Source organism: Triturus cristatus, chromosome 2_2, assembly GCF_964204655.1.
Source record: "Triturus cristatus chromosome 2_2, aTriCri1.1, whole genome shotgun sequence".
NCBI classification, from domain to species: Eukaryota; Metazoa; Chordata; class Amphibia; order Caudata; family Salamandridae; genus Triturus; species Triturus cristatus.
Genome location: NC_140582.1, coordinates 1260249910 through 1260271409, shown reverse-complemented (window position 1 = coordinate 1260271409; position 21500 = coordinate 1260249910). Strand labels below are relative to the sequence as shown.

At 45.8% G+C, this 21500-nt stretch overlaps 1 protein-coding gene across 1 annotated transcript in view; it reads right to left on the bottom strand.

The window, feature by feature from the left end:
- LOC146863552 (CD5 antigen-like) overlaps nucleotides 1-21500 on the bottom strand; it is a 1073239-nt gene that overhangs the window by 150884 nt on the left and 900855 nt on the right. The window contains exon 5 of the mRNA XM_085643018.1: nucleotides 8047-8376. Within this exon, the coding sequence (XP_085499144.1) occupies nucleotides 8047-8376 (330 nt within the window). The remainder of the gene's footprint in view (nucleotides 1-8046; nucleotides 8377-21500) is intronic.

Sequence of the window (21500 nt, the reverse complement as noted above, 5' to 3'; positions counted from 1 at the left end):
ATCTCTCTCCTTCCAGCTTTATCAAAAGTGCTTGAGAAACATGTTAACCAACAGATTTCCTCATACTTAGAAAGCTCCATGCTAGCCAATCTGGTTTCCAGCCCAACTATAGTGCTGAGTCAGCTTTGCTGGAAGTACTCGATTCCATCCTCCTCAGTCTGGACGGGGGTGACAGAGAGCTGCTGTTTTTACTCAACCTATCTGCAGCATTCAACACCATCTCTCACCCAATCCTCTTAGCTCATCTTCATTCGATGGGAATTAGAGGGCTGGCTTGGCAGTGGCTTTCTTTGCTTTTGGAGAAATGAGGACAAGAGGTATGGTGCAACCCTTTCTCTGCTGCCTCCCCTAAGCTAAGGGTAGGAGTGCCACAGGGCGCAGCCGTTAGTCCGACTATATTTATTGTCTCTCTCACTCCCTTGGCCTCCTTGGTAGAATCCTTAGGGGCAAAAATAGTGTCATGTACCGATGACACGCAACTGCGTTTCTCCTGGGGGAAGGGCGAGGCTTTCCCACGTGAGAAAGTCCGTAACTGTCTTACAGCAACGTTCAGTTGGCTATCCAGTAACCAACTTAAATGTAATGCCGGGAAGACTGAGTTCCTCTTCTTTGGTTCTGAGGCTGAGACACCGATGCAGACATTCTGGCCTGACGATGACCCCCCCCCCACCGTTAACTCTAAATCAGGTGGTAAAACATCTGGGCTTCAAATTTGATGGACAACTGTTATTTTGTTCCCGAGTTAACTTGGTGGTGGGCTCTTGTTTTGCCCTCCTTTGCGTATCTAGGCAATTATTTTATTTCTTATCCTTTAAGGCTAGACAACAAGTGATGCACGCCTTGATAACCTCGCGCCTTGACTACGGGAACGGTCTGTAAATACGACTGCCCAAATACCTGATCAACAGGCTGCAGTTAGTCCAGAACGCAGCTGCACGCACCATCTTTGGGCTCCCACGCAATTCCCATGCCACTTGCCTTCTTCAGAAACTTCATTGGCTCCCGGTTAGGATGAGGATCATTTTAAAAATACTGCTTGTCACCCAGAAAGCTCTCTGCAGAACTGGCCCGGGCTTCCTACAAGATAGAATTTAGGGGCATATTATCAATAATTATCGCTGGCCATACATAGAGATAGAAATATTATCGCCGGCTATTGCTGAATATTATCGCCATGATAACGCTATATTTACAACGCATAGCGCTATGGCGATAATATTTCAGCGATAGCGGTGTTTTCAATGGAACCACAGATCCACCCCCCCCCCCAACTCTGCGCTTTGAGACCCTAATGGGTGATTAGTTGTGCTTTAAAAGAACCCTGATTGATTGTTTCTGGTCCAGGGCTGGCCTGGCTTGGCAGTTCGGGCTGGACTGTTCTCCCGACTGGGAGTAAATGTTTGTTTTGTTCCACATTCTATCCACCATTTGTTTGTCTTTTGCTTTCTCGTCCTAAGTACGCCGGGTATGCGCAGACATGGTTCCCGGGCTCAGAGTGACATTGGATTCGAGATAGCCTGGTGAGCAAAAGAACAATGGATTTAGCCCAGATCTCTTGACTGGGGGTGAATGTTTGATTTGTTCTGCATTTTGTCCTTCATTGGTGTGTTTTTTGGGAACCCAGGAATGGCAAAAGAAGAGCAGTCACTGCAAGAACAGAGGACTTAGCCACCACTTGGCACCAAACCCTGCCCTCCTGCTGGAATCTTGACAATTGCACCAACCTGACTCATCCTAAAACTGTGAATCCTTCCAAAGCTGTGGAGGATTCTCCAGCATTTCAACAGCCAAGCAGCATCTGCCTTGGGGTATAGGAGACATTGTCCTTCATTTACAGGCACTTACCACATGTGTCTGGTAACCCATGCTGTTGGCCATCTGGCCCACCAAAGGAGCAGCACAACAGGAGGAGGTTCTTGAGTCTCCTGGAGGTCAGCCCCTTCTCTCTGGTTCGTTTTGAGATGCTATACCGTCCAGTACCCCCCCCTTGTGTCCACGAAGGCTTGCTTGTGTCCAGTCTGGGATAGTCCCCAAATATGTTGAATTTGATGACATTACCAAGTGGTTTACAACCTTTGAGAGAGCTTGTAAATTGAGAATGTCACAGCAGAAATACTGGGGCTCTCTGCTTTGGGAGTTGTTCTCAGAAAAGTGCAGGGACAGACTCCTGACACTAGATGAGGATGATGCTGAGTCCTCTGACCTCATGAAGTCAACCCTGACTGAGGGCTTTGGACTCACCACTGAAAGGTACAGGATCTAGTTCAGGGAGACTCACAAGAACCCAAGTCAGCCCTGGGAAGCACTAGGAGGCTGATTAAAAGGGATTAAGATGCAAGATAATGAGGGGCTGTATAATTTGATTATTAAGGAGAATCTGTTAAGTAACTGTACTTCTGCAAAACGGCATCAGTACTTAGTGGATCTAGGGGTTGGACACTCCCCGAGAGTTGTGGAAGAAGGCGGACCATTGGGTCATACAAGTCAAATTAGTCCAGCACGTTCAGTGGTTGTTAGTCTCCAGATGGTATCCTTGGTGTGCCCTAGCCAGGTCAGACAGCACAATAAAGCTATTTTAATCTCAAAGGGCGTGGTGGATATAGCTATCTTGTCTGTCTGGCCCAGTAACCTGGACAAAAACAGACAAAAGCCACATATCAATTGGGTTGACGTGGAAGCACTGAGGATACACGAGCAAGTGTCACCATGGTGACTGAAAGAACTGACATCCCCAGAACAGACTTGTTTCCGGAAAGGAAAATCCACTACTACAAACTTGTTGGGTCTAATCCTACTTGCAGAGAGGGCTGTCTTAAATAAACAACATTTATATATTTTAGCCGCTTCCTGGAACCTCGCTGTTTTCGCACGCAGTTTTGCAATGCAAGAACCACAAGGACCAGCAGCCTTACCGCGCGGACGCGCTATTTAACCAGCACGCCGGCCCGGGGCACCTTGTAGCGGCTCCGTGGAACCTGGCTGTTTTCGCCCACAGTTTTGCCCTGCAAGAACTACAAGGATCAGCAGCCTTAGCGCGCGGACCTGCTATTTAACCAGCACGCCGGCCCGCGGCCCCTCGTAGCCGCTCCCTGGAAGCCAAGGGCGGGCCTGTCCACGTCCGTCAGAGCCCTGAGGAAACTTGGCTGGGCCCCCCCCTGTGATCTGCGCTAACTGAAGGTCTAGTGGTCTGTCCTTAACTACTAACTATAATAACTCTGGGGTATTGGCATTGACCTCCTGCACGCCAACTTTGCTATAGACAGCCAGTAACAAGATGAGCAAATGAGAGGGAAAGAGTGTTCAACCAGGTGGAAGTATTGTGGGGACACTTGACCAAATTCTAACTAGGGCAACCTCTGTTCTTGCACACGAGAGTGAAAGAACAGAGCAACGCCTATCTTTAGAGCCTTTTGACCATAAAAGATATTCTTTGGGGGGTATGGCACCCCACATTACCCCTGACCAATCTTTGCTTTCAGGCAAAATGATAGAAATAGAACCAGACCCAGAAACACTCACGTGATCGATATACCATGAGCCGGAGCTGATTTCTACTACACAAAGAGCCTCCACCAGGGCAGCAGTACTAATAAAATCTACGAGATCTATTCCTGACCCTGCTGTAAAGAAAAAGAGGTGGGGGCCCAGAAACCAAAACCAGCAAAGACCTCAAGGCTGAATAAAAAAGGGGGGGGTGGACACCACAGACCCAGATTTGGGTGACTCAAGCAACTTGGAAACACTGACCCCTGCCCCTTGTCCGGCAGCGAATGAGGCTATGTGGCAGAGATTAGAAACCTTGGTCTCTACCATGTTAAACCCCATTACATTGAGACTGAGCCGGACTGAAGATAAAATAAATGGCCTTGAATCTCAGGCCAAGATCAATTTTAGCGCACTAGAGGCATTATTAGTACGGAACAGGTCAACACCAGATGGAGAACCCCAAATTATCCAAGCAAAATAGCCCCCAGTACAAAACCTACAAAACCAAAAAGGATGATGACTGTACCCCAAACTTTGGCACACCCCATAGATACTAACTCTGCCACTAGCACTGATGAGACTAACATACTGACAGCCAACATATCTAGTGAATTTTCCCAAAGCTACCCGAGTCTATCCTGTGCTAATGAACTGAATAAAGTGGTTGATAAAATCAATCCATTAATAGATAACTTCAATAGTGCAACAACCGGGCAAAACAGAATATCACCAGGGAAGGGCAGTCTAGGAGTTAACAAGAAGAATGAAAGACAGTCCTGTGGATCATTGATGGCTGGAACTCAGACTTTAAATTTGCCCCCAGCGGCTGCTCCCCTGGTTTTATTTGGATGGATTTAACCCAGATTTCTTGACTAGGGGCGAGTGTTTTGATTTGTTCTGCATTCCGTCCATCAATTGTGTGTCTTTTGCTGTCTCGCCTTAAGTGTGCCAGGTATGCTCAGACATGAGTCCTGGGCTCACTGTGCCACTGGAATCAAGCTATCCTGGCTGAAGAGGGGTGAAACCCTGAAACCGGTCCTAGGATGCTTGATTCCGGTCCAGGGAAGACATGGCTTGGCAGTTCATGCTGGACTGTTCTCATGAGGCACAGGGTCAAGACTGATTTGCATATGGCTGTGTCTGAACTGGGGTGGCGTAGTGGGAAAAAGAATGATGATGGATTCAACCCAGATCTTTGACTGGGGGTGAGTGTCTGAAAAGTTTTAGCACTCCGTCCATCATCTCCTTGTGTACACTTACAGGCCAGGCACACCCCTGAGGTGGGACACCTCAAGTGGACAACCAAGAAAGGGTTTTCACCATTTTGAAATTGATGAAACTAGAAGATATGGGTCAGGTTTGTGACCACTCTCCATGGTCATGTAGGGTGTGTAGTACTGCATTGTGTACTAATCTACACCCCCCTAACCATGCCTAAACACAGTATTTATGGGGTCCCCTGACACCAGGAATGCATATTTGTCTGTAGGGAACGAAGAAGGATAAAAGAAGAGAAGTCACAGTGAGGACAGAGGATTTAACCACCACTTGACACCAAACCCTGCTGCTAGAACCTCGACAAATGCACTGACCTGACTCATGCAAAAGCTGTGCATTCTCCCAAGGTTGTGGAAGACTGCTCAGGACTTCAACAACCAAGCAGCAGCTCCCTTGGGGTGGAGGAGCCATCCTCCTGCATCTGTCCAGTAATCTGTGTTGTTGGCCATCTGGCTCACCAAAGAAGCAGCATGACAGTAGGAGGTTCTCAAGGATCTAGGAGGTCAGCCCTATCTCTCTGGTGCGTTTTGGGATGCTAGACCCTCCAGGAGCTCCCTTTCACCAACTACCAGGACATTTGCACCCACCAAGGCTTGTTAGTGTCCAGTCCGGCCATCACAGTGCTAAAACTTACCTGAATGTCAAAGGACTTCAGGACAGGTTGGCTCCATATCCTGAGTCACCCTGCTGTTTTGGTTTTCCTCCCTCTACAGGTAGAACAAGAACCAGGATAGCCTCCAACTCTAGGTAGCCAGCCAGCCAGCACCTCTGTACCCGAGCCCCACAGCTCAAGCACATAAATTCTGTCTGAGTCCTTTTGGCCCAGGAGTCCCCATGAGCACAGTCCCACAGTGGGTTCAGCCTGACTTGTCCCCAAATCCCCCTTTTGCAGAGTATGTGCTTTGACAGGTCCCTTTCAACATTTACCGCCATGGATACCCAAGACTGCGACTTCAGGACCTGCACAAAGCAAAGGCATAAAAACCTGCACTTGTGGCGACCACCCTTCACCTGCATAACTGCTACTCATCCTGGACCAAAGACTGACTCCCCATCTCAGAGGGACCCCTTTGGGCGCCAAAGGCAACTCCAGACTCCCTTGGATAGTGGCACTTGTTCCCTGATGCCTGCAGGTATGAACAGACTCCCAGAAGCAAAGAATCACTTGCCATTGGCCTTCTGAGTGATCGCTCAAGATTAGATGGTCCAGTGCATTGTGGCAAACAAGCTCCCTACCTCCAGTAAGTTTCAGGCAGCTATTGTTATCCCTGGACCTCTGCACATCAAAGTATCATCTTGCTAACTTTACAGCCAAAGTGGCTTGTAGGTAACCATCTCATTACCACCATCTTTACTCAACACTACAACATGAGGGACTTTGCAGCACCTTCAAACAAATACAGCAGTGGCCACCTTGTCGACCTTTTCATCCATTTCCTCCCCAGTACCGTCTATGCGGTCCCGTGGCTCCTGCTTCATCACCTAGAATAGCCAGGACAACACTGCGCCCAGGCCTCTTGGGCTCGGTAAAATTAAACTGACTGTGTGGCTTGGTCCTGCAACCAGCATCACCTTAACCTCCCGCGGATTCCAGGTAACTCAACCTGCAAGTGACCGATTGTTACTAGTGTTTTCTCCCATTCACCGCATTGGTAACGTTTTACCTTAGAGAATCGTACTGATTCACAATTGCTTCTAAATTCAATAAAACCGGTTATACTCATCTGATTGTATTAATTTTGGTGTCTGAATTAAATTAAAAAATCTGCTTTATTTTTATAAATTGGTGTTGGTTTTCCTTCGAGTCGTGTCAATTACTTATCGTCCATGTTGGTACTCCACAATGCTTAACACATGTTCCCAGTGCTTAATTTGCTAAATATAAAGTGCCAGGGCCCTGACCAGGAGGCCACTGCAGCTTGCGCCACACATCTCTGCTAATGACAACACCAAAACAACTACTTCCCATTTCTCTCGCATGCAAGTGCGACAGTGCAGATTATTCAAGGCCCCTAAACCTAAAGAAATGGCTGGGGAGTCAGGTATTAGTAATTGTTGATGTATATTGTATTCAATAAACCACCGTTGTTTTGTTCATCTCTAAATTTGATGAGCAGCACCACCATGTGGCAGTCTGTAATAAGTGTTGTGTTGACAATTGAGTGCCAGTGCCAAGCACCAAAATCCAATTAAGTGCTAGTGCCGAGCACCAGAATCTACCGGCTAAAATTAGGCACTACGTGCTCCTCTAATGAAGACTGACTGCTCTTTGCCACACTACCAGGACTGAGCTAAGGATTTATTATTGTGAATCCAATGGCCATCTTTGGGGTATTGTGAGAGTATTACATAGTGAGGCCTAACCAGCATCACCACATAATATGCCACCTTTCTACATCTCATATCTTTAAAAGGTTCCTCATATCTACTTTTCTAGATTGGGTGGTCACTCATTTGGCTGCCTGCGAGCCAGACAATGGAACACCCTCCCTCATGGCTTGCTTCATTCCGGATCTGAAAGAATGTTTCTCAAGAGGCTGAAAACGTGGCTCTTAAAACCGCGTTAACTTTCTTGGCCTTTTCTTAGGTCTGCTGTCTCTACACCAGAGTTCTTCTATCTTGGAGTTTCTACTGTGCTCTACAAAAGTACATTCATTTATTTATGCATTCATTAATTCATTCATTCATTCATCTAATAATTAACTCTATGCCTTAAAAAATGAGTATAACCAAATATCTTTTAGAACTAACAGGATATTGACTGTTAGCCAGTGTTGCTTCCTAAGTTTATTATTACAATATAGCACAAGTATCGTAAGGATTTAGCAGGTGTTGTTTACCATACAAACTTGGTTCAAGGGCAGTTTTGTACTTCACATGAGAACGAGATTACATTACACTTTTTTTAGGCACAGGTAGATTAAGGTCCATATTTTCTGACAATTGAAGCTAAGTTGCTGTGCAGCCTTGTGTCAAAGGGATAGAGACAAACCTGCCATATTAATTAGGTGCATTTTGTCTCTCCTCCTGTGCTGGTGCACTTTTGGCTTTTGTTACATTGCAATAAATTATAGCACAGACCCTGGTTTGCATTGCATAGTGCATCCCACCCCAACACTTGTTAGTAAAGCATTAGTAAATCTGGGCCTAAGTGATTCACCTAGATCCACAGGATATTGAGTGATGGTTAGGACTTGAACCAAGTTTGCCAGTTCCAAACTTTGAAGTTCTGGCCCTAAGGCCATGTCTCCTCCCCCTAAGGATTCCACATCGATCTCTTACCTGTACAGATGACTCCTGGATCCCTTCTGTTCGTGCAGCTATTGAATCCCCAGGAAGAGTGCTGACAATCATAGAGTGAGGTTTCTTCTCCTGTACATTTTACATCACTCAGCAAGACTGGGAGCTTTCCTTTTCCAAAGCGTGCAGTTTCGAATGCTGCTCCTTTTGCTGACCCACATCCCAGCTCTCTGCAGATCACCTGTGCATCCTTTATATCCTGGTAACTTCGGTAAGCAAAACAGATACCTCCCCATCGATTGTCATGTTTCACTTCCACTCTGCCCTTGCATGCATCTCCAGAATTCACCAAACGGATCTTATCAGCACCACCTAAGAACAGAAATACCAAAGAGAGCAGACAGTGTGTGACACACAGTATTCAGTTATTACCTCCTTTGGATTCTCCTATGAATAATATATCTCCTCCAAGTAAACATGTTTTGATATTTTTGATGAACAATTCTACCAAACAAAATTCCTCTTCACAAAGCATGTTTAGATTGCAAACAATTAAAGGAACCCAAGTGTACTCCTGTGTGGACTCACACCTACAATTGAAGTATTTTGAGAAACTGTGATACTAAAGGGCCAATTCCCTGATGTAACTCTACATGTGTAGATTCACAGTCTGATTTAGATATTGGCAGATCTGGTCCCCTCGGCGATTTTCCATTGGTTTCTCTATCCACCTATTAGGAGGTCCGCCCGCTCTATATAGATGCTGGTGGGTCGATGAACGATAGCTTATCTGAGCGCCACAGTCTCTGACATATTTGTCCTCCAGCGTTAATGGCCTCCTGGGTAAAAGCGGCTGTCAGAGGGACTACAGGCAGTTTTTCTGCCGGCCAATCATGATGTGCCTTCCCACCGGCGGAACTGTGATGTGGAGACATTCACACTTGATTGGCGGTTCATAAGGAATATACGTCAGAAACTTACCTTTTTCTTTTTTCCACTTCCCTTCCCATCATGAACCCAATCGTACAAGTCCTTCCTTTACTGCTGCTATTTGACCACAAAGCAAATCAACCCTGTAGTTGCCAGAATCGAAAGTAAGTTTGTTTCCTTTTGAATTGTCTCTTTACATCTCTCTTACAGTATTGTTTTACTGATGTGTAATACATATGTGTGTAATTTTGTTGTTTAAGAAATTTAAAGCAACACAACTGTATAGTTTAATTTTATTTTCAAATTTGGTGCAGGCTGGCATCATGATAATGGACACTTAAACAAAAATTGACATCAATCAAAGAGGATTTTTTTATACAAGTGTGTTTCATTATTTTTCGAAAACTATCAAATTCTAAACATATGCATTACACATTTTTGGAATAATTACATTTAATATATTGTAGAAATTGCACTAGACAAGGGGATTTTTTTTAATTAATTGTAAAATCAATGTTTGTTCTACATTTAAATCATTTTATATATGTATTAATGTAACATTTCCCCATGTCTAGTTTGTTTTCTATATTTTATAAAATGTTAATTTTATTTTTGATGGTGTAATGCATATGTGTGTATTTATATCTCGCATCAGGTTCAAATAAATGCACCTGTATTAACACTTAAAAAAAAAGAATTATTTTTGTTGGTGTAAGTGTCCATTATCATGAGGAAGGCTTTCACCAAAATTTTAATAACCATCAAATTCTTTGTTTACTGGTGTATGCACTCTTGCATTAGAAATTTATTTTAAAAAACTGTTGTATTTCCTCTCATACTGACACATGCATCAAGCAAAAATACCCTCGCACAAAACAAGACTTTCCAATGCAGCAACCAAAATACCAAAAATACAAGAAATTCGCAAAAAAAGCTTCCGCAAAATTAGCGATTAGCAAAATAGCGAATCCCTAATAGCAAAACATAAAACTGCAACCACAAATAAGGGGAAATACAGTGCCATGATTGACCTACTTTATGGCAGACCGACAGTCCGACTCCGTACGGGCCGCCTCCTCTCCGCTGCCATCCGGGTCCGCAGGGGCACCCGCCAGGGCTGCCCGCTGTCGCCATTGCTGTTTTCACTGGCCATGGAACCCCTGGCCGCGACTCTCAGGACGCACGGACTGGAATGGGGAATTCCATTGGCGGATGGCCTGCATGCGGTGTCTCTGTATGCAGACGACCTGCTGCTATACATCAGGGACATAACTGCCATCCCTGCCTCCCTCACTGACGTCTTCCGCACCTTTGAGGAGATGTCGGGCCTGAGAGTCAATTGGGCCAAGTCAGGAGCCTATCCCTTTAGCCCAGCAACGCCTGAATGCGACATCCGGCTGGGAGGGGACAGACTGCGGTGGCATCCCACCACCTTCCGCTACTTGGGGATAAGGATCTACAGAACCCCAGCAGACGTTCTGGAGGGGAACCTCCTTCGAGCAATCGCTTCTTTCCGAGCACAAATTGGCTTCTGGACCACCTTACCCCTTAATGTGCCTAGTCGGGTGGCACTGACCAAAATGATAGTGCTGCCTCGCCTACTCTATTATTTTGCAAATATGCCTCTGTATGTTCCCACCAAGCTGTTCCGCGAACTAGAGGTACTGCTGCGTGGCCTCATCTGGAACAAGGGGAGACCACGAGTGGCGCTGGCTAAATTATACATGCCCACGGATTCCGGGGGCTTGGCAGTCCCCAATATGGAACTGTACTACCTCGCGGCACATATGCAATGGGTGGCGGGATGGCTGTGCGGCAAGCAGCTTGAGGACACTACCTCGCACGCGGCTGCCTGGACACGCACACAAATAAATACACTGTTCCGCCCGAAAACCCGCACGCCCTGCCCCTCTCAGGTCTACCTGGCGGTAGCGCGCAGATGTTTCCTGCGGTGCCTCCGCCTCACGCGCGCGACTAAGCCATACGCCCCGAGTTTGCCACTCTTGGGCATGCCTGGCCCGACGGGACCACTCACGGTCGTGCAGGGGAGGGATACGCCCGGAAAGCACGAACTACTTCACCCGGAGCGCACAGAGCTGCACACCAGGCGTACCCAGACACTTAGCGGCTTGAGGGGCACAATGCTGGAGGGACGGATGCGCGCCACATAACACGCACATAGGCTTGAACTGCGAAGCCGCACACTGGGCTCGTCGGATATATACGCTGCCATATATGTCACTGTGAGCTATACCGAAACCTCCCTGTCGCGCTCCAGCCTACACTATGAACATGACGCTGGCGCTAAGCTGCCCGGAGGCCTTGGCATTTGGGGGTACCACGGTGTCCTGTACGACTCCCGCTAAGGGCCTGGGTGGCAACCGTAATAGCCGCAATGTGGGCTGGAACACAGCGCCATCCTCTATTGCTAGTAATGCGCTTCAGACACACCACAACAAAACACAGAAAAGCACCATAGGCCTACCTTTTCACAATGTACGCACCTAATTCCTATACAAATGTTCACCTGCACGTCGCCGCCGGACCTCCGGGTTGCCGGCTGAATGGCTGTGTCTTACCATCTGGAAACATGTGTTTTTTGTCTCACTGAACTGACACCTTGGATGGTGAATGTACATTGTAAAATGATGCACCTGCGATTAATAAAGGTTAAAGAACAGAATAAGGGGAATCTCAACCAGGAGGTAAAGTTAAAAAAAAACAAAAAAAACACAGGTGCTAGCAATCTGAAAGCCGTTAAAATGCCCCAGGAGACCCCGTAAGCCTTTCAAAATGGCAGCCCTCTACGTGCTTGCAAGGAGGATGAGGATCAATGGGCAGCCCAGCGCAGGAGGAGGATACAGGAGAGGATATTCTGAGTGCACATAACATTGCTGGGACAGACTGATGACGAAATCTATGATGAGTGCAGGCTGAACCATGCAATGATCATGTGCCTAATTGTAGATTTGGAACCCCTATTGCAGAACCAGACCCGTAGGACCCATGCCATCCCTGCACACGTACAGGTCCTATGTAGCCTGCGTCTACTAGCATCAGGCAGTTTCCAGGGGGTAGTAGCCATAGCCGGTGGTGTATCCCAAAGCACACTCTCACGCTTCTTCCATAAATTCCTTGATGCCATGATGACAAGGATCCATACACACATCACCTTCCCCACAACCCCACAAGAGTTGAATCAGACAAAACTGGAGTTCTACCAGGTGGCCCAATTCCCCCATATGATCGGATGCATAGACTGCACGCATGTCCCCATATGTCCCCCAGCAGCCAACAAGTACATCTTCTGGAACAGGAAGCTGTACCACTCCATCAATGTACAGGCTGTGTGCAAAGCAAAGCATATAATACCAGACATCATGGCACAATTTCCGGGAAGCATCCATGACTCGTATATATTCTGCCACAGTGGCATCCACATGCGTCTGCTCGGGGGTACATTTGGTGAAGGACACCTACTTGGTACATACATATACCTATTTGCTACATCATTCAACCAAATGTAATTGCATAACTGTGGCTAACCCTTTGCTTTCCACCCTGCAGGTGACAGTGCATACGCCGTGTCAGGGTTCTTAACTTGTAACAATTTACTTGCACAGGAGCAGTACGGCGATAGGTCCCAATGCCCTCCTCAGAACACTTCCTGCAAGGTTCTTAAGTTCTGTTCCAGGTAAGTTCCAAGGGGTAGTAGCCATAGCCGGTGCTGTAACATCATTTTTATATTCTCCGCTTCTTGGGGAACAGGTCTCCGAACGCACAAAGTGGCACAAAGACCACAAATGGCGGGACCACATTGCACACAAAGACAACAAGAGAAAATAATAGCTAAGATCATACCAAGGAACGTTACAATCTTGCATCCCCACGTAGACAGTAGTCCCCAAAACCATCCCATCAAAAACCATTCTCCTTTGTCCTGGTGAATAGACTCAGAAATCAGGTGCAACTTAGAGATGTCTTGGTATACTGTAGGGGCATTATCAGGTATGTAAATACAGCAACTAGATCCAATCAATTTGCACACTCCACCACGGTCTGCAAGTATGATATCTAGCACAATTCGGTTCTGCAAAGTCATAAGGCGGTCCGCTTGCAGCTCAGCCGTAACATTACTAAGAGCTCCTGCCGCCTCATCAATAGTAGCTTCAACAACGCGGACAAGTCGTCCTATATGTCTGCTATTGACCATAGGACCCCAAAACGGAAGGAAACCTTTGAGAAAGTCGCCTGCTTCTTGTGCTGCGGTATCTTCCTGATCGAGGACACCTCTACTGTATCTAGTTCTGTGGTAGTCTGAAGAAGTAGTGTATGTAGGGGGAAGCAGAAAAGCTGCGTAACAGGTTCCTGAAAAATCAGGTGGCAACCATGTATAGGCTCTGTCATGACAAACAAAATGTGTGCCCTTAGCTGGCACAAACAATGGGGAAGTTCGAGATGAATAAACATTTGGGCACACACACTCTTGCCTAACTGAGCTTTCGGATTCTGACCATTACCCTGTAAACACAAATGGCCTCGATGAGGTACTATCCAAATAGGAGGAGATCTCTTTCGTCTCTCCTTTTTCGTCAGACTAGCAACGTATCCAGTCATGTTCCAACCAACGTAGGCTTGCATCTCATCTGCAGGTATATTATTATAGGCATCAATGTCTCTGATCATGGCCACTATTCCTCTTATCAGGGCATCATTACTCGGATTTGCCTTAGGAGAACGCTGGGGTTGGACCTCATTCGCATAAATGAACATGGTATGATAAGCCCAAACGGACCCATTAAAAGAAAAAGGCAAAACCAAATATGGCATTCCTTTGTCCGTCGCATGAGGCATAAGGCCACAAACCCAGCAATTAGTTGTGTTAACTACTAACTGGTGCTGGTGCAACAACTGTATAAACGAGTTGTTGACAAACTGTGCTCTCCTTGTCCGTTCATGTTCGGGTAGTGTATAAAATTGATGCAGGGAAACAGTAGTAAAAGAAAGCATAGGTTGGGAGGTAGGTGCAGGTATCTGTTGTATGGCATAAACAATCCAACCCACACAAGCTAATATGATACTTGAAAACATTAAAACACTCAATATTATGAAACATCTGTTATGCAATAATTTACAAAATTTCTTTTTCAAATCCGCTTTCTTAGCACTCTTCTCAACAATCGTAGACTCCATCCTCTATAGGGTTGCCCGTGGCAATCTTCCTTCTTCACTTAGTTGTGATATCTAGTGTCCTATGACACACTAGCCTGCAGACCTATTGCCACTAATCAGGTCACACCCAAGACTCTACTACGGAACACGCAACTGAACTGGATGGTAGTTTGAAAAAAAAAGAAAAAAAGAAAAATTGTCTCTTAGAAGGAAAAGTGCAATTAAAAAAAAAGGTTCATTCATTTATTGCTCTGGACCTCAAATTGTAGCGGACTTTATTTGGCACAGTCTGGTCCTGAAAAAGTGTCTCTGGGTGACTCATGTCCAATCTCAGATGCGGTGGTACAGCTTCATGCAGAACTTCATCATCTTCTCTATCAGATCGAGTTCAATCCAGGTGCGCACTGCTAAAAGGTACGAATCGGGGAACTTTCTCACCTTCCGAATCAACAATGCCTTCACGGACCCACTGGTCATAAGGTAAAGGCAAAGGTAGCTTTTTACAATGTACACCATGGATCCAGTGTTTTTTACCAAAGACCTTCAGTGCCGTACGTGTTGTCAACAGAACTTGACATGGTTTGGACCAAAGAGGCTCCAAATTCTTTGACCTCTGAAAATTTCGGATCAACACAAAATCGCCGGGTTGAATTGTGTGACCCGGATCTGTAGAAGCCGAAGGGAGAGCATCGTGGACCTGTTGGTGAAGAACACGCAATTTAGCAGTCAAATCATGTAAGTAGTCAATCAACATTGGGTATTCTATATCGCTGTACTTCTTAGGTCTAGGAACTCCCCAGACATTAACCGGGCGTCCAAAAACTATCTCATATGGGCTAAGTCCCACACGAGAATGGACAGTCGTTCTCGTAGACAGAAGTGCCAAAGGTAAGGAATGTAACGATGAGGGTTACAACTATGTGTGCACCAGAGAGTAATATCTAGTGTAATAGTTTCATTTATCTACAATTAATGGTCTCCTGCTCACTCCTAGTGGCCCACCGTTAAAGCCACTTAAATACAAAACATTGGAAATATAATAGAAAGGAGCGGAGTAATGTTACATACTATAAACAAATAAATGCTGTAGTACAAAAATAAATTTATGTTATTTGTTTTAATTTATCATTCTTTGTATTTCTTTATATGATTCCTTCCTGATTATTTCTCAATTAATCAATCATTCAATAGTATTCCAATAAACTAACACATTGGTTTACATCTAAACCATCACATGTACAACTGTTCCATTAATTCAAATATGGCGTTCAAACAATATTCAAAATTTCAAACAATATAATAAATCCGTTGAGTAAATATTGCTCAGTGTACACAGCTATACAGCAAACGCGTTTCGTCCTATCTAGGACATCATCAGGGCTGTAATGAATGAAAAAAGGAAAAAGAACATCGTATCACTATACATCATTCAGTGTATAAATCCTTCCAAAATGCCTATACAAGGAGGAAATATATCCCTAGTATACAGAATATACCTATTTGACAATACAATCTTTAAATCATAATCAGAAATATCCATTTATGATAGAACAGTGTTAACAACTACTTTCAATTCTGATAGTGATCTGATTGCTACTCTATCCCCTGATTTTCCAGTTGTGCCCTGGATCCCACCCATTGCCTTTCATTCATTTGACATATTCCGTTTATAGGAGGATAACCCACAGCATCCTGCTTCCTACATAACTATTTCCAAAATGATCGTCCATTCAAGATCTCACAATTTGTTTTTTAAATTATTCAGGAAAATGTTTCTTCTCCAACGTCGCACCCTTTATTCTCCAATCATGAAAGTATAAACTAAAATTAAAATTATATTTTCTAAATATTGACCCTTACGTCATAAATCCACTCTACCTCTCCCCTCTTACCAATAATATCCCAAAGCTTTCATATCCCTACTAATTATTTCTCACCTCCGTATTACATGGAACAGTCCTTACAAATCTATGCTCTCCTTTACTTCAATACTCTTTTCAGTTATCCATTGCTTAGCACTTGTCAAACATTTTTTTATCCCATTCAATCCTTCTGTATACGATTAGTTAGTCTAGAAAATATATAACAAAAGATACATCAATAATGACACTCCTTCTATCCCTCCATTGATAAACTAGCACGTCTAATATTCATTTCGTACCTTGCAATAATATGTCCTAATAACTCCCACATCCGATCCGATAGTCATGCTCAGTAGCTTGAAAACACCATTATCCATTTAAGACATTCAAACATCAATCAATATTCCTGCAATTCCAATCTTGTTTGTTATCCTCCTGTTCGCTGCCAATTAATCTGAAAGTATAACCAAAAGGCACCCCATTAATATCACTACTACCAATCCTCCAAAAATAAAGACAAGCGCCCTATTACAAACACGTACCTTACGACAGTATATCCTCGTGACTTGCAGCCGGTCCGATAGCCCTGCTCTGTAGCCTGAAACCGCTAAAGTTCCTTTTGAGAGATTCAAGCACCAATCATTTACTCCGATTTCTAGGCCTCATTACCATATCACTTCGAGTGCTTCCATTCTGGTCCGCCAGTTTGAACCTCCAATCAAATCACGTTTTACTACGTCAAATTCTAAGCAATGTCTGAATACCGTTCCAAACGATACCGAACCAATCATTGTTCTTAGTTTCAAAGCCTCATTAACATAAGGGCTCACGTAGCTCCCTATCTGGTCCGCTTAGCCTCACCAAACATCCGTGAAAAACGGAAATAAGGGAACGCCTATTCCTATTCGCTAGTTACGCCACCAATGTAATCACCTTTCTCTGTGTTGTGATTAACGCATAGTTAGATAACCATTTCATCACCCGACCGTCACCTCATTCAACGGTCCCATATCCTGACGAAAAGCGCCAATTACTGTTCTACCTCATTTGTATTTCAATCGATACGTGACGCTGATAACTCTGCATTCCCTCATAAATTTCACTCCGTCCGAAAGAAATATTACTAACAATTCTGTATATCCAGTTAATAGCCCATCGAATAGCCTTTTTAAACCTATCCTATATTCATTACCAATTCCAAATGTACACTATGCCCCCACCGAAACGTTCATTCACACTGATCGTGTGGGGATTATCATTAGGCCTGGGCGTAGTTCGCAAAGTAGCACTTCGCGAAGCTACGCAAAGTGAAGTTCGCACTACGCGAGCTGCGCGTAGCACTTCGCGAACTGCGTAGTACCTTGTTCGCACTGTGCCAGATGTCGTTTTCAATGATTGCACAGTGCGGACAAGCAACCGGCACTGTGCAATCATTGAAAATGGCATCTTGCACATTGCGAGCTGTCGTTTTCTGCTGCTCGAGTAGATTTTTACTCGAGCTTCAGCTTTCTCAACGCGAACTGGTTGTTTCTCATCGCGAGCGGTCGCGAGCATACGCGACCACTCGCAATGAGAAACCTGACCTCCTCGCGTTGGGAATCTCGCCGGGAGGTTTATTTTCCATGCTCGCGATCGCCAACTTGAAGTTGCTGATCGCGAACAAGGAAAAAGTCTCGCCGGGATGTCATTTTGCTTGCTCGCGGTCGCCAACTTGACGTTGAGGACCGCGAGCAAGCAAAAAATGACCGCAGCACTACGCAACGCTACGCTACGCGTGTTCGCACTGTGCTACGTGCAGTTCGCGTAGTGCGAAGTAGCGCGAACTTCGCAAACTACGCGAGCGTAGCGTAGTGCTTCGCCCAGGCTTAATTATCATATCATTCACCTTAGATTTATGCTATAAGAAGATCACAATACACTAGCAGACCAGTTCCTAGAAAGTGCCAACACAATGATTGGTGTTGTATATTACTGGGACAGTTCGATGGGCTATTAACTGGATATACAGAATTGTTAGTAATATTTTTTTCGGACGGAGGTCTAGAAATCAGAGTAAATGATTGGTGCTTGAATCTCTCAAAAGGAACTTTAGCTGTTTCAGGCTACAGATCAGGGCTATCGGACCGGCTGCAAGTCACGAGGATATACTGTCGTAAGGTACGAGTTTGTAATAGGACGCTTGACTTTATCTTTGGAGGATTGGTAGTAGTGATATTAATGGGGTGCCTTTTGGTTATACTTTCAGATTAATTGGCAGCGAACAGGAGGATAACAAACAAGATTGGAATTGCAGGAATATTGATGGATGTTTGAATGTCTTAAATGGATAATGGTGTTTTCAAGCTACTGAGCATGACTATCGGATCGGATGTGGGAGTTATTAGGACATATTATTGCAAGGTACGAAATGAATATTGGACCACAAAGAACCTCTGCCCGACTAGAAGGAGAAGGAGACGCTGGAGGAGCTGGCCTGCTGCTTGCCTTGCTGAGAAAGGAGAGGAAGAGACTACTGAAAAGACTTTGCTGCTTTGTGCTTGAAACATTCTCCAAGGGCTTGATCTGAGCTTGCCCCCTGAACTGAACCCCAGGACCAGTGGGTTCTCTGTGCTTTTGCTCGTCCTCCGATTCGAGCCGTGTGGGCATCCCGCTGGAAAAGAGACTGCGCCCCTCATCGCCCCTCCTAGGGCCGTGACACTCAGGAGCTCGCCTGCCGTAACCCCGTGAGAGCCCCGCTCCGTCCGGAGCCGCTCTCTGTCCCCGGGCCAGGCCGCCTGCACCCCTGTCACCGCCTGCCACTGGAGCGCGCTGAACGCGCTATCACCCCTCCCGCCGGAAGCCGTCCGACGACTGTGATCTACGCCGGGTCATCCAGCTGCACTGTGACCCCGCTTCGCTATCCCCGGACATCTCAGGCTGCGCTGCCCCCGCTGTGGAGACCCCCCTGCACCGCCGTGCTGAGGGTCGCTGGCCGCGCCTGCCTACCTGCCCACACCCGCTGATCGAGGACCCAAGAACACTTCTCAAGCTTAGAGTCGCACCGACCTGTGCCGGCTCTCCACATCACGAAAGAAGTTCCAGTATCGGGCTCGGGGCCCGCAACGCCTTATTTCCCCGTTCGCAGGAGCCGATCTCTGTGAGTACTGGAAACCACAAGTAACATTTGCGAGAGACTACAAAGTATCCATTTGAAACTACGAACAAAGAACATTTGCCTGCTTTATAACCTGGTGGCATAGCGAAAACGTTATTGGTCTTGTGATAAGTCTGCTGAGAGATATATACCTATTTTTACATAAAGAAGCGTATTTTTATATATATCCAAGTCTGGTGTCCGTTTCTGGGGGGATTGATGTATTTACTGTGTGTGTGATTGTAAGTGCTTAACCAACAACGCCTGAGGAATCGCCTTGGCTGCTCACGCCACGCACCTAGAGGGTGAGCAAGGGTCATTCGCAAGGGGTTATCCTGCGCCCTGACGTGGAGGAGAGGGTTCCTGCTTGACACAAGGGCAACCTTGCGCCAACCAGAGATCCCCTCTAGCTTGGACAGATCATGCGGCCTTATGTTTTTCTATCCCAATTAACTCTAACAAACCCCCGTCAACACCGTCTACACCTACGAATTTTAGAGATTGGAAAAACATTAATCTGGACCTTCTCACGCAGATAATGCGAGACAGCCCAATGCCAAATGAACAGGATCCCATAGCAGCCTCCGCTAATTACCTGAACAATCTAAAGGCAGCCTGCAACAAGCTAGCACCAAGCAAAACCTCTCACCGAACCAGAAAACTCCCTTCCGCACCTTGGTTCACCGAACCACTCCGACTACAGAGACAACACTGCAGGAATCTAGAAAGGCAGTGGCGTCGTCACTTTAATCCCTGTGAAAAAATCATAATAGCAGAGAAAACCACTTACTACACCAACCAAATCAATCAGGCCAAAAACAATACAGGTAAACTATTTCAGGTGGTCAGTCACCTATCCAACCCCCTCGCACCTCGCCCAGAAGGATCACAGGCTCTTTCAGATGCCTTGGCCAAATTCTTTGAAGATAAAGTCAGAGCTATTTTCACTACTTTCTCCCCGGACTCGTCACTCACCTCCACTCCGCAATCTACCGCCTAAATTGTCCCAGTTTTTCCAATTTTTGAAGCCACCACGCAAGAACTCATCCAACCTTTAATAGCCCGAACCAAATCGGGTTCACCTTTTGATCCTTGCCCTCCGGGCATTCTTAATCTCATTTCTGAAGCCATTGCCCCGTCACTATCTACCATCTGTAATGCAATGTTTACAACGGGCATCTACCCTTCTGTCTGGGAGGAAGCTACCATTAAACCTCTTTTAAAAAAACCTACCCTAGACCCCCTCCTCCCTGCCAGCTACAGGCCCATCGCATGTCTCCCGTTCCCTGCTAAGATCTTTGAAAAAATCATGAACACCCAGTTGTCAACTTACATACATAACAACAACCTGCTGGACGACACCCAGTTTGGGTTTCGACAGGGCCACGGAACAGAGACTGCGCTCCTAAAAGCAGCGGATGAGATAAGGTCCACTATGGACAACGGAGGCTCAGCGATTCTGATACTCATAGATCTCTCCGCGGCATTCGACACGGTCGATCATGTGATCTTGATCGACCGTGTCACGGCCATGGGAATAAAAGACAAGGCTAAAGATCTTCTTGCTTCATTTTTGTCTAACCGCCCACAAACAGTGAAGATAGGCAACTATATCTCTCAGACTTTCTCCTTGCCTTGTGGAGTACCGCAGGGATCCTCGCTAAGCCCGACACTCTTCAACATATATGTGTCGGACTTAGCGAGGGTCATAAAGTCCCATGGAATCTCACTCACTACATACGCTGACGACACCCAATTGGTGTTGTCTGTGTACAATGACGGCACTTCTGCGGCAGCCAATTTCCAAAATGGAACGAAGGCAATAAGCTCCTGGATGTCATCCAATTGTCTAAAATTGAATTCTGATAAAACAGAAGTGATGACATTCGGGAGACTGCAACCTACTTGGTCCCCGCAATGGTGGCCATCTCAGATGGGACAAACTCCTGAACCAGTGACCAAGGTACGAAACCTGGGTGCCATCTTCGATAACAAGATGTCCTTCCAGCAACATGCTAATTCGGTGGTCTCCTCTTCTTTCTACATCCTAAAAAGGATTAAAAAACTAATCCCTTACCTTCCTCCATCTGCAGGCAAAACCTTAGTCAGCACACTAGTCTTCTCCAAAACAGACTATTGCAATGCCCTCCTACTAAATGCACAACAAAAGGTCCTCAATAAATTGCAGACAGTGCAAAATGCAGCAGCCAGGACACTGCTATCCATCCCCAAGTTTGCATCCATCTCCCCTTACATCAAACAGTTACATTGGCTGCCGGTGAGAAGCCGGATCAAATTTAAGGCTTTATACATAGCATACAAAGCTATCCACAACCAAGGCCCTCTATTCTTAAGACAAGCCTTCCGCCCACTTGAACACCTTAGAACATTACGCTCAT